Consider the following 13,675-nt stretch of genomic DNA (forward strand, 5'->3'; position numbering starts at 1 on the left):
CATGGAGAAACAGTCCCATGAACGCAGCCGCATCCCCACACGTACCCCGGCACCAAAGCATTGGCCATGTTTCTTCCATCTTCACTCCAGCCATAAAGAGCTGTAGTTTTGCCACGAGGCGAGAGGAGGAGAAAGGCGAAGTGCTTGGAGCGGGCAGGAGCCCAGCGCGCTCGGCCAGAGGTCGTTCCCACTGCAAACCCTCACCATGACACTCAGAACAGGATCCAGCGGAAATTTGCAACACAGCACATCTGGAGAGAGAGTCCTTCTCCCCTAACCCCACACCAAGCCAACTGCTCAGGGCCTCAGCTCCATGTCATAGCGGCCAAAAAAAGGTGCAAAGGTGGGTTTGGTGCTGCGGAGAAAACTCCCGTAAAGACCCTGCCAAGAGCACAGACACTTTGGCTCTTGCTAGGACCAGGTGGAGACTGTCAGGGCAGGCACAGCAGCAACCCTCCCCAGCCCAGAGCCTCTCCAGCGGGCGCTGAGAGAAGCGCGTTACACCAGACAGAGCGAGTGAGCCACCCGGGTCCTGCTGCACCCTGGCACCCATCCATCAGCGCTGCCCGGGTTTGGAGCTGCAGAGCAGAGGGCACCCGTCACACATGTGTCTTGCACAGCAGGGGCCAGGAAATCTCGGGCCAGGAAATCTCGTCCCTGCTGTAGGCAGCTTTCCCCCTGCCAAGGATAAACGCCTCACTTGGACTTACTTTCCCCATGCAGGGCTCTTCACCCATCTCTGATGTCTTCTCCCATTACTTTCTCCTAATCCATCTCCATAACAGAACCTCCCATCAACGTGGGTTTTAATGTCCTCGAGGTAATGTGTGCAGGAAGCCTCTTCTCCCTTCTGGTTAACACCCCTTCCCAGGGCCAGAGCTGAAACAAGCTCAGACTCAAGAGCCCAACCTACAAGACTTTAAGCTTCATTAAACTTTTAAGCCAGTCCGTTGAGGCTGCTCTTTCAGCCTTTCGTAATTACGGATGCAACATTCACCTGAGCAGGCAGCAAGAAGAATCAAACACTTAATGCCTTTCCTAACCAAGCTCCCACGTCCACATGGCTGTTTAAAAGGACCTGCTTGATACCACCCCAGCACTCTGCCTGGCAGCGGAGATGCTGAGATATACATAATTCAGTATTTCAGTTCCCCATCACCAGTCCAGCTGGCCACTCATTTGGCACAAGCAAGGTTCAAGACACACGAGCCTGAGCTGTCCCACTGCACCAGAGACCACATGTGCCTGAGCCAAGAGTGTGGTTGAATTCACGGACATGGTTCAGGTGAACAAGGTGCTCTCAGCTCTCCCTGCAGCCAAGACCTGGAGTTCAGCATCTCCACTGGGCAATTCAGACCTTGGCTTGGCTGAATTGTCTGCTCCAGAGGAGCCTCTTCCTCCCCTTCAGCCCTTGCAGGAGCCTGCAGAAAGTGGTCTGCAAGGAGAGAGGAGACTGTCAGCCCATCCTCAACACCCAGCGCAGGGCTGGGGCCCTGCACACCCAACGCACACGCAGCACAGCTGCTGTTCCCCCTCTCCTGTTGCCTGGATGGTCCTCCCTAAGATCAGCAATGGAAAAGATGCCCCAGAAGCACATTGTAGGACAGTCGCAACTACAGAAATCACTAGGCAAGATTTTTGGGATTGCAGCTTGATAAACATCCAGATCAGAAGGCCCAACAGCCACCTCCACTATCAGCATCTGCGAATTTATTCATCCAACGGCATCAAAATCACCACTGTGGAGTCAATTGTGAACATGGGCCGTTTCCCATGTTGCCTTTCCCTCCTCCTCTTTAGGATCATAGAATCATTCACGTTAGAAAAGACCTTAAGATCACCGAGTCCAACCATTTAGACACATTGCTGCAGAGGTTAGCAACATTTTGCATAGCTAAGACACTGTTTTCTGAGAATAAAGACTCTTAACAGAGCTGGCAAATGCTGAGCAGAAATTCTGACAACCAAAGCATCCCCATGTTTTTACGATGGCGGGGACTGGGGGAAAGAAATGACAACACTGACTCTTTCAAATAAAAAATTGCTGCATCTGAGAACTGCCTTCAGGTCCCTTAACCTATTTCTCTCCCCTTTCCCAGTTTTTCCTGCCAAATGCTTCCCTGAGCTTTCAATAGCAAAGAGAAAATTCCCGTCTCCCTCTTCCTGCTTAGCTGCCTTGGGCGATGCTACGCAGTGAAAAATCAACTTCTAATGTGGCCCCTCCAGCCCCAGGCAGGGAAGAAGGAGCCCTCGGCACACACAGGCTCCAGGTTCACCCAAGGAGCTCTGCAGCACAAAACCAGAGGAGAGGATGCACGTCCCAAAGAGAGGAATCACACCCAAAGATCTTCTCCGGGAAGCACCTTTGCCTCTTGTTGTGCTTTTAAGACCCCACTTTGCTCCCTTGCAGGGCAGGGGACCTTGCCCAGAGGGATTTTGGGGCTCACCGCCCCACTGCGATGGTGATCATCACTCCGGAGGAACAGACGTACCGGGGAGCGGGAGATTTTGCACGGTGGCAGCGGGGGCGGAGGACAATGGGACGAGGAGTGGTGGTGGCGTGAAAAGGGATTTGTTCCGCTGTCAAGGACAGAAAGCTCTCCCTAAGAGCAGTGTTAGGAAACGAAGCCCACGAGGGAAGGAGAGGGGTGGGGAGAGGCGAGACACAATGTACAGATGATGGTGACAGGGGGACAGTCAGGAAGGATCAATGCCGAGCCCTCAGGGGCTCACAAAACACGAGCACCAGCCGGGGAAGCCTCCTCCAGCACGCTCTGCCCTTCGAGGCATTTGCCCCGAGGAAGAGCGGGATGCCTAGGTGCAGGGCAAAGCTTTCCTCTGTGGCCCTGGAGCCCCGGTGACCCTCTGACGAGGGGGAGCATCTCTGCCTGCTGGGATGTGCTGGGATACGGAGGAGAGTGGTTCTCCTTAAACAACGCTTGGGAGAAGCTGGTATCTCTGCAGCACAACCTCTGGGTCACCTTTGGTCAGAGGTAGCCCGAGGTGGAAAACACAAAGGCATGACAGAAAAAATGGGCAAATCTGGAGAGAGACTGAAAATTCATTCCCAGCCTTCAAACTCGCCCAGCGAGATGCTCAAAGCACTTGTGATGATGAATGAAGCCTTTTTTAGCTATATTCATATTTCCAGCTCCATTTCATGGGCGAAGGAGCCAAGTCTCAGCTCTTTCTCCTGCGTGCGACCGTGGCCCGTAGTAGTCAAACCAGGCACCAGCTGCAGGAGACCTGAACCCAACCGGAGCATCATATCCATGGGCGTGGGAAATGCTGAGCCTCTACTGAAATCAGGTGGGTGCATGCAAGCACACAGTGCAACACGAGAAAATAAACTGTTTGTGTTGGACACAACGTGATGTCAGCCCTGTGCTGAGAGACACACGCCATCCTCCTGAAAAATCCAGCCTTTGTGGGAGAAAACGCAGTTTTCAGATAGCCAGCCTACAAACGTGGAGCACCTGAAGGGTCCCTGACAAGCTGAAGAAATCGGTCTTTCCTTAATAAGGCCCCAGCAAAGCAGATAAGCCACAAGACAGAGCCCTTTGATAGAAAACCCCTCAAATAAACAGAGACCAGTGCCCTGGCATGGCACTCCTCAGCAGTCAGCCTGCCCCACGCCTTTCGCAAAAGCTTCAGGGTCTGGCTGTCCGTAAATATTTGGGGTGGGAAGCCAGGGATTACAGAACCCCTCTCCTGGGCAACCAAGGTTTGATGATCTTTAAAAAAAAAAAAAAACAAACCAAAACCAAAACAAACCTCAAACAGAGCTGCAAGGAGATGCCTGCCGGTATCACAGAGACGCACGAGACAACCCGGGTGCATCCATGGCCCCTGAGGACTAACAGCCCCAAGAGAAGATAGCCGGGGACCAGCTGGCTTCCTTCTGCCCAGGCAGGATCCCTTCCAGGTTAAAAGTATCGAGGAGCAGACCTGAAGTCACAGGCTGGTGTAACGGCAGCTGTAGGCTCACCCACGTCCGCGCAGTGCTTGCCACGTCAGGGAGCACCGTTAGCCCTCCCACACCTCTCCTTTCTGAAATCTCTTACAAATACACAGAAATTTAAATTTCTCATAAAAACGTATTTATGGGAAAAAAATACTTTGCATCAACCCTGGTATTTCACCCTAATAGCATCCAAATATTTTCTCCCTGCTTTAAAGCTATTCTTTATTCTTATTACAGAGGAGATGCTTTATTAAATCGCAGGCAGAGGCACAGCCCGGTCCCCCTGTCCCCATGCCAGTACCAGTGTCCCCACACCTCTTTTGCATCAACAGAGGGCACGAGGTGGAGACAAAACAGAGCACAAAGGGACAAAGAGCATCTCGAGAAGAAAAACACCCAGGACAGCTCTCTCATTTCCCTCTCCCTCTGTGCTGGCCGCAGCCTCCTCTTCCTCGGACGCCCTCCAGCACTGGGGATGCTGAGTACCCCCCTTGGCTGCACGCCGCGGGGTTCACCAGAGTTAGGGAACCGTGAATCCAGACCCAAAGCTGATTCAAACCACGGGGTTTTCCCCCTCCTCAGCCAGAAGCAGGACTTGCACCCTCACGAGCAGAAGAGGCGACCAACCCTCACCCCCAAAAGTCCCCTTCTCCCCTCCAAGGCAGAGCGTGACTTGGGGACCCCCCGGCTGCACCCTGGAGCAAGTGTGCAAGATCAGAGTCAGAAACCGCCGCAGATTTGGGTATGTTGAGGCCACCCCACCGCTGCCAGCAGGGACGGGGGCACTGGCAGAGCTCAGCCCTCCTGGCTGCAGGCAACCCCTGCCCACGCGCCGGCCAGCCTTCAGCACGGCTAACGCCGAGGCCACCACCCTCTCTGAAACAGAGCGACCGCAACATCGGGGTTAGACCCTGCCAGAAAGCTCCCCGAGGAAGGACTGAGCAAGAAACAAAATTCTGGGCTCTCTTAAATCCACAGTCCAGCAAACCCCTCCCTGTGCCCGGCGGCTGCGAGCAGGTGAAGAACCGGCGAGGCGAGGGCTGGCGAGCTGGGGCAGGAGAGGACCCCAGCTGTCTCTCCAGCTGGTGGAGACAAAATTCTCATCAAACCGAAACAAACCCCCCTTTCTTCCCCTAAGCCGACTTCTTTTCGGTGCCTTCATCGGGATTGCAAAGATCTGAAGCGGTTCCCTCAGCTCCAAGCGCCCCATCGGGGGCTGATCAGGGAGCGCCGTGCTACGGGGGGGGAGGAAGAAAGAAAAAGGGAAAAAAACCCAAACATTGCAGGTCCAAAATAAGATGGCAGAAACTGCAGAGGGTCCCAAGGATGGTCAGGTCCCATCTCTGCCAGCACTGACCTGCAGCCTCCAGGGTCCCGCTGCCAATGAGTGGGAGAAAGTGTAACCCCAAAGCCACCCCTGTCCCCACCACGGAGGGACAGATGATGAGTATATTCAGGTGCCTCGCTCCTAAACTGCCAAACATCGCTCCCTTCCAGGCCTTTCCATGAAACATTAACTGTAAGACACAGATCTAATTAAGGGCAGGGGGAAGAGGCAAGACACCAAATCTCTTCTCTGCTCCCTTTGGAAAGGGGGACCCCCACGAGTGGGAGGATGGGGGGTGGCAGAGATGGGGGCAAGGCGTATTTTGCTCGCCTGACGTTTCCAGCATGGATCCCACAGTGGCCTCCATAACGCCCCTCTCGTCGCGGCATCCTGCTACTTCCCCACTTTCCCCCCCACTGGCACAGCAAGGTGACTTAATGACAAAAAACAAAGGACCGGTGCCTGGTCCCAGCCTGGGGGTACCCACCACCACATCCCTGGCAGGGAGGAGGCCGGATTGGGCTGCCCCAGAGAAGCACTTATCCCAGCCCACAAAGAGTCGGCACATTTCCTCCGGGAGCTGTGAGAAGGGGGGGTGAGGACACAGCAGGGTTTGCTACGGGAGATGAGGTACTGGGTGGGGATGAAGAGCAGGCAACAAGGATGGGAAGCGCTAAAGAATAGATTGAGGGATGGGAAAAGAAAGACCGGCAAGAGGGACATGGTGCCGCAGAGCTGCCACGTGCTCTGCTACCCCATCCAGGCCAGCCTGACTGGCCCCAGTCCCTGGCCAGCTGGAGAAACCCAAGTTAGCACTGTCCTCTCCACAGGATGTCCTACAAGAAGGGAAAAGGATCTCCGGAGCGCAGGCTGCACTGTAGCTGGGCTGACCCGTGACTCTCTGGAGGGACTGTTCTCTCCCATCAGCCACAAGAAGAGCGAACAGTCCCATTTCTCCAGGCGAGAGAAGGCAAAGGACTGTGGATCACCAGCACAAACCCCCCAGACCGTAGGAAGTCTCTGGCCGGTGGGACCAGGCTGCCCTAAAGCATCCAGCATCAGCATCACCTTATTCATTCAATCCGTTCGGGATTATCCCTCTCTCAGCCCTCGCGGGCCGGGGAAGCAGCGCCGCGGTTTGCAGCTAATCGTGCAATTACATTCATTACCCACGTTAAGCAAGACAAACAGCCATCGTGCTTCAACCCTCTTCCCCCTCTCTCCTCCACAGCAGCAGCTGCCAGACGAGCCTCCGGTGGGCGAGAGGCGGCTGCACTGCCCCAAGCCCTCAGATCCCACCTTCCCCCCGGGCAGAGCCAGCCGCGCTCGGACAGGACCACGCTGCCGGGGATTCAGGCTCAAACCCCACGTGAAGATGCAAGGTGTGATTTTAAAACCCAGCACCGATGGGTTCCTTCTCACACGTTTTCTTTCATGCGTGTTCAGAGGTTGGAAGGATTATTTTTTCCTTCGCAGCCAGATGCGCCTCGTCGTTTTAATTTACGGAGGAGGAGGTGGATGCACCCACGCAACCCCATGACTCTGGGAGCAGGGGATTTCGGAGCCAAGCAGGGGGAGCTTTGCGATGACGGCGCAGAAGCTGGCAACAGCACAGAGCCATCAAGCCGTGCGAAGACAGGGCGAGCATCACACAACTGCCTCCCTCGGCCGGCGAGCCCGGCACGGCAGCGGCGGCTCGGGGGCTGCGGCCGCCCCTCCGCTGCCAGCGCCCACATGCCAGGCCTGCTCCGAGATGTGCTGGCCATCTGCTCCTGCCAGCCGGGGCTGGGGCCGGGGCTCTGCGCCGCGGCTGGGGACGTGCCAAGCCGTCCCGCCGTCGCCACGCTCCCCAGCTGCGCCCCCCGTCATGACCGCACCGCTGTCAGCCCTCCCGGCCCCCTGAACCGGCCGGCGGGGCTTCTGCACGCCACCAGCATCGCCTGTGGCGGGGCTTTGGGATGGGGACATCGCCCACGGGAGGGCTTTGGGATGGGGACATCGCCCGCGGCTCCAGCTCTGCTTGGCCCATGCAAGCCCACTGCCAAACTCCTCTGGGCAAGCGGGGCTCAGCCGTTCCCATCCTTACATGGATTTTGAGCCCCTTTGCCAGCCCCACTCTTCCCATCGCTTCCAGCATCCCTCCCCATTTATGGGTTTGATGTTGCCCCCCCCACAAATCTGCCACCTCAAAAGCCTGTCCCCCTGGTCACTAACGCGGGGGCCCTGCAGCCAGGGCGCATCCCCAGGGCCACGCTGCAGCTGAGGAGCCGGCCAGGGCGAAGCCTGAACCTTGTCATAGTTGAGACTTATCAGGTTTGGACAAGCGCCGGGGGCTGCTGCGGGATTCAGGATGTTCTGTAATGAACGGCCTCTGCCCCAAATAGACGCTGTCCCAGGGGTGCGGGCTCGAGCAGTCCCTCCCCAGGAGCCCTCCCTGCCAGCACCAGGAAACCACTCCAAGAGTGACCCCCGGTTCCCCGAGCCTCCAGCCAGCATCGCTGCCCACATCGTCCTCAGGTCCTGAGCCGCGGCCCCCAAAGAGATGCCGAGACCCAGCCCGGCATCCCCAGTCTTTAATCCATCCCTCTCCAGGTCCTCTCCCGAGGTCTTCCTCTTTATGAGAGACAAGAAATGTAAAACATCTGTTTTAATAAATGAGTCCTCAATTTCTAGAGTCCGGCAAGTCAGACACTCGCTTAAAACCATCCGTAACACTTTCCACCGGTGTGTTTGTAGCTAAAGGCACAACTCTGCTGTCATTAACCCTCGGCAGCCTTGTTATAAACGGAGCTCAAAGAGAGAGCGAAGATACGTGTCAGAAAATACTGCACCTACTCATCTCTGGTAAAACATCCCAACAGTCACCATCCAGAATAGAAATCCCTTCTTTCAGTGAAAAAAAGCCAAAACAAACCAAAACAAAAAACCAACACCACCACGACGCTGGCAGGTAGGACCCCAACTGCTTCCCCAGCACCAGCGTTTCACACCAGACACCCCAGCCCTCCCGCCCAGCAGAGAGGGCCCCAGAGCCGGCTCCACCGGCACGACCGTGGTGCCACAGGGAGGATCGGCCGCTTCCCACCATCACGCTGCGCAAGGAGTGTCAGTCACCCGTGGTAATTAACCAGCTCTCGGCTCGAGATAATTAGCTTGGTCTAAGAGCAGCGGCTCTTCCCCTGCGTGTTTCGCACTGAAAGCTCCGTTATCGGCACTGGCACCGTGGCGGAGGGCGGCACAGTGCTCCTGCACCCGGGACCGGGGAAAACGCTCAGCCCAAAGACAGGGTGGGCAGTTTGGGCAAAGAAAGAGCTTTTTTTGTTAAATACAGAGTCATACATAAAGCTCCGCAGAGCCCGAAGGAAACAGCTCTTTGGGACTCTGCCCCGCGTCCTTGCTGTGCCCAGGTAAGGATCGCAGCGCCGGCACGGCGGAGAGCCCTGCCGGGGGCACGGGGGGGAGCGGGGACACGGCCCTGCAGCCCCACACCGAAAAAATAAAATAAAACAAAATTCAAGGGGACAGCAAGGTGAGAGCACGGGGCAGATGGGTGCAGCAGGGGAAGAGGCCGGCAGCGGTTCAGGGCTAAAACCATCACACCTCAGGGAAAGCGCCTGCTGCAGAGCCCCGAGCCCGCTCCCCGGCTCAGGCACGAGTCACCGACCCAAACGCAGCGGGAAACAACCAGGATAAACCGTGTCACCGCCGGAGCCTAGGAAATATTTGTGACATTTTTTTTTTCTCAACCATCCTTGTCCATCCCGACAGCAAGATGGGCACAGCAAGAAGCCAACTGCGGCACTGATTTCTTTCACGGCCAAGAGACATGGGAGGAGGGTTTCGGGTCGGAGCCAGCTTCCAGCGCTCAGAAGCTGCAGTCGAACGCGCAGAGAGTAAAACCCGCTGCAAGCTGGAAAGGCATTTCTGCGGTAGTAATCACCCCAATTTCCCCTTAATGCTCCAAACGGAGGAACCGGTACAGCAGAAAACATGAATTAAATTGTGTTGGAAACCTATGGGAACCGGCAGCCAAATTTCTACAGACAAACAAGCAGCGCTCACAATCTCAATGAATTTTTGCCTAAAAAAAAAATAAATCCGCACGCAGCTCTCTCCCCTCCACTCTCGCGGCAGCTAATTCTTCCGCTCTTTCGTAAACATTTGAAAACGAGGTCACGCGCACAAATTCTGCTTTCAATTTGCCTTGTATCCATAGTGATTAAACTCAGACCCACAATACGGGACTTAAAGGAAAAAACTTTGAAAAGGCCTGGAGTGGGGCTAGCCCCCGGCACGCTCGCCAGCCCGCCGAAGGCCAGGGACGAGAGCATCGCCGGCGACTGTTTTCTCATAAAACAGTGACCTGGGAATTAAGTCGTGAGGCTCCAGCAGCCGTGATATCGCCATAGCGAGGGATCCGGCCCCCCCATCTACACCCTCCTCAAGAGACAACCAGCCTGGAGGCAACGCAAATTTAATGGCTCCAAAACCCGGCCAGGGAGCAGTGTCCAGCGGGGACGGCAAGAGCGGGATGAGCAAGAAAAAACGAAACCAGCTGCAGGAGAGGAAAGACTCAACAGCCTTCTCCCCCTTCCCAACGGGAAGGTTTTTCTCTTAAAAAAAAAAGAAAAATAATTTTCTCATCGTCTTTTCTCCCCCAGCCCCACACTTGCCAAAGGAGAAGCGTCGGGGTTGGAAGCTTTAACCACCTACATCCAATTTCCTGCTCCATCACAGCCCCAGACATGGGCAAAGCCTCTGCCATGTGATAGCAAACACTCCGAATTCAGCGGGGCCTTCCCTGATCCCTGCCGAGTGCCTCAGTTTCCCCACCCTACCATAGGGAGCATTAGCATTGCCCTGCCTAGGGGGATATTAGGAGAATAGCCCCATCCAGGACTGGGTCAGGGAGGATATAACGTTCCTCCTGTAGACACTCAGTAGGAAAATAAAGCCAGAGAAGACAGGAAAACTCTTTGCCCCGTCCTTCTGCAGCCGGGGGCTTACCGGGGGTCTCACAGGCTGCTGCCAAAAGGCTCCTAAATTCCCAAAGCACAAACCGAGCGCAACAAAACACCTCTAAAAAGGGGAGAACCGGGGGCGCGAGGGGGCACAACTCACCAGGCAGCACCATAGGGCTGATGCCTCTGGGGACACACGGGGCAGGGGAAGCGGGGAGCTACGGGGGAACACGGCGCTCCCGGGACCCCCGCGCTTTCGGCAGGGCTCTGGGGCTTTGCGGGCGGTGGGAGCGGAGCGGGGCGAGGGGGGCTCACCGCGGGGCACTTACTTCTCGTAGTCCAGCTTGCAGTAGAGCTTCTTGTCGCGGTAGAAGCAGGTGGTCTGCAGGGGCTCCTTGCAGGACGCGCACTGGACGCACTGCTCATGCCACAGGCTGTCGTTGAGGCGCAGCAGGAACCGGTCCGAAATGACTCGCTGGCACCCTTCGCACACCGACCTGGGGGTCGCGGCTCTGCCTGCGGGGAAGGACCCGGGGACAGGGCTGGGTGGTGGGAGAGGTGGACGGGGAGACGGACCCGGCGAGGGATGGCCGGAGGATCCCGCTGCTCTCGCTTCCCCCGCGCAGGCTGGTGGCTCGGGGGGGGTCGGGGGTGTGCGGGGCGCTGCTCCGGGAGCCGGGGGGGACCTGTGCCTCAGGGGAGCTCCGGGGCGGGGATGTCGCCCCCAATTTCGTTCCTCTTGGAAAAGCGGCGGCGGAGCCGCAGCTCGGAGAGAGGGCGATTGTTTAAAACCGATGTTAAAACAAAGAAAAATAAAATAAAATAAATTATTTTGTGTTCGATACGAAGGAAAGGCCTTCGTTGCACTGGGGGCGGGGGGGGCACCCACAATTTAATGCAATCGCGGAACGAAACGGGAGCGGGGAAGGCGGGTGCCGGCGGCACCGCCCGGGCGAAGGGAGCGGCGCGGCGCCGGGCAGGGCTGCGGGCAGGAACGAGCCGGGGGAAAGCAGCCCCCGGGCCCCCCAGCCCCCCGTCCCTCCCCGTGCCCACCGCTGGGCACCCACCCGGCCGTGTCCCACCCTGGGGGCGGGGGGGTCGGTCCTTGGGAGGGCGAGTGGGGTTCCCCCGACTTACCCAGCAGGGAGGAGAAAGGGGCCGCGGGGTCCAGGGCGCTCTGCAAACTCTCCTCCATCTTCAACCCGTCCAGCATGGTGGGGAGCCGGGCCGGGCGAGGGGCCCGCGCCGCCCGCCTGCCAACACAGCCCGGACACGCCGCGCTCAGCCCCGGCCCCGCCGCCCCCGGCCGGGGCTTCCCCGCCCGCCCGCTGCCGGGGTGCCCCGCTCCCCTCCCTCCCTCCCTGCCACCGAGCAGGAGAAACCTCCCCCCTCCCCAGACCCCCCGGGCGGGCTCGCAGCGTCCCACCAGCCCCGGGGCCCCCCACGGCAGCGGGCCGGGAGGTTGCGGGGCTGCCGTCGGCGGGGCTCGGCCGCTTACCTGGGGCGGCCCGGGCGGTGCCTTCCTGCGGGGAGCCGGCGGGAGAGGCGTCCGCAGCCACCGCTCCGCTCCGGGGGGGTCCTGCGGCGGCACCTGCCTCCCCGGGCTGCCCTCCCCCGGAGCTGCCCGGGCTGGGGAGCGAGCCGCGGTGCCCTGGACGGCTCCGGAGCAGAGAGGAGCGCACCAACCTGCGGGGAAGCGCCCGTCCGACTGCTGCCAAGGCACATTTCCTGGAGCTGATACCTCCCTGCCCGACCCCCACCCCCTGCCCTCCCCTCTCCACCCCACTCGAAATAAGTTTCCTCCCCGCTCTCCTGCCTGGCTGCAGGCACCGGCCCCGCCACGCCTCGAGGGGCTGGCGGCCCTGCCCGGCTCCGGGGGGCACGGCCGGGGCAGCCCCGGCTCCGCTCCCTGGCTTTTCTCCTTCTTTTCTTAGAAAGCAAGCCAAAAAGAAGAAAAGAAAAGGGGGAAAAAAAAAAAAAAAAGGTGGAGGGTGGTGCCCCGCCAGAGTGGCTCTCCCGGTAGTGAAACCGGCTGGAAATCAGCTCCCCCTTCCAGGAGAAGCCCAGGCCGGGAGGTTTTGGGGAAAGCCGGGCAGCGGCCGGGGCGGGATGCGGTCTCCGGGGCGGGAGGGATGCGGTCCCCCGCGCTGCGCATCGCCCCCGGCGCCTCGCTGCCGCAGCTCCGGAGAATTTAAGGAAAATGAGTGCTGGGAGGGGGAGAAAAAGAAAAAAAAAAAAACAAAGCCGGAGAGCTGCCCCGAGGGCTCGTCGCCGGTGGTCGGTGCCGCCGAGCAGGGCCCGGTCCGCTACGGGCGCCGGTACGGCGGGTCCGCGGGGCGAGGCGGCCCCGGCCCCCGGGAAGCGCCGCTCCGGCTCCGCCAAACCGCATCGGTTTCGGGGAGGGGAAACCCGCCGAGGAAAGATCCCGCCCGGCCGGGGAAGTCGAAACTCGGAGCCTTCCCGCAGCCCCGGCGGTTTCCCGTCCCGCCCGGCTCTCCCCTTCTCTCCTGCCCGGGGGGTTCGCTATTTTTCGGGGAGTTTCACGCGATCCGCGGGTCCGGAGCCGCGTACCTGCTTCCCCCAGCACGGAAGAGGAGGGCTGGGTCCCCCCGCTTCGGCTGGCAAGGGAAGACACGGCTGCAGAGCAGGGAGAGACCCGCTAGAGGCTCATGGAGGTTTTTAGGGGCCTCACCCCCTGTGTTCACTGGTGACCTTGGCACCAGGGGCAGGAGCCCTCCCAGCCTCTCCGTGGGGCATCCTCGTCACCAAGCGTTCCCCACGCCCAGATGACGTGGGTGATGCGAGGACCAAGGTCATGTCCTTTGGGAGCTCGTAGGAAGGAGAGAGGCCACAGGTTAGCACGGGTGGATCACCACCCTGCCTGCATCCCAAGGGAGAGGGAAACAGGGTCCTGGGACAGCCCCACTGTATCCCAGTATAGCTACACTGGGAGCCTGGGCACGAAAGCATCGGTACCATCGCACAGGTCAGCGTGAACTGCTCTGATCCCTCACGCCCAGAAAGGCTGAGCTGCAGCAGGGAGGCACTGGGCTCTGGTGCTTCTGTCTTTGTCTCTCCTGAAGGTCTCTGAGCTGCTCCAGCCAGGTTTCTGGGTAGCCAGGTCTGTCAGAGCCACATCGCCAAGACACCAGCCCAGCAAGGACTGCAGTGTGACCAGGGGCTCCAGGCACTGCACGCTGCTCTTCCTCCCTGTGCAAACTAGGGCAGCCACCCCACCCCACCCCAGCTGCAGGGCTGTGCGGTGGATTTTCCTTGCACAGCCAGGGGCCAGCCCCGTGGGGTGGGGATTCCGTCCTTCAGCACTGCTAAAAGCCATGGCCCTGTACAGGGCACCTTGCTTGTGTACTCAGACTGCCTGCCTGGTTTGGTCTGATCAGAGATGCAGGAACAGCTAGGAGAGAA

At 58.8% G+C, this 13,675-nt stretch overlaps 1 protein-coding gene across 2 annotated transcripts in view; it reads right to left on the bottom strand.

The window, feature by feature from the left end:
• Nucleotides 1–11,930, bottom strand: part of LMX1A (LIM homeobox transcription factor 1 alpha) — a 43,290-nt gene extending 31,360 nt beyond the window's left edge. Inside the window, exons 1-3 of one of the 2 annotated variants that reach the window (XM_068416856.1) lie at nt 11,751–11,930; nt 11,390–11,505; nt 10,582–10,768 (exon numbers count right to left, since the gene is read on the bottom strand). In XM_068416856.1, coding sequence (XP_068272957.1) covers nt 10,582–10,768; nt 11,390–11,465 — 263 coding nt within the window. In that variant the 5' untranslated portion in view covers nt 11,466–11,505; nt 11,751–11,930. Of the gene's footprint in view, nt 1–10,581; nt 10,769–11,385; nt 11,506–11,750 lie in introns of those variants that run through there. The other variant, XM_068416855.1, reaches the window with a different exon arrangement.
• Nucleotides 11,931–13,675: the final 1,745 nt, after the last annotated feature.

The sequence above is a fragment of the Nyctibius grandis genome, chromosome 21 (genome assembly GCF_013368605.1).
Source record: "Nyctibius grandis isolate bNycGra1 chromosome 21, bNycGra1.pri, whole genome shotgun sequence".
NCBI lineage: Eukaryota > Metazoa > Chordata > Aves > Nyctibiiformes > Nyctibiidae > Nyctibius > Nyctibius grandis.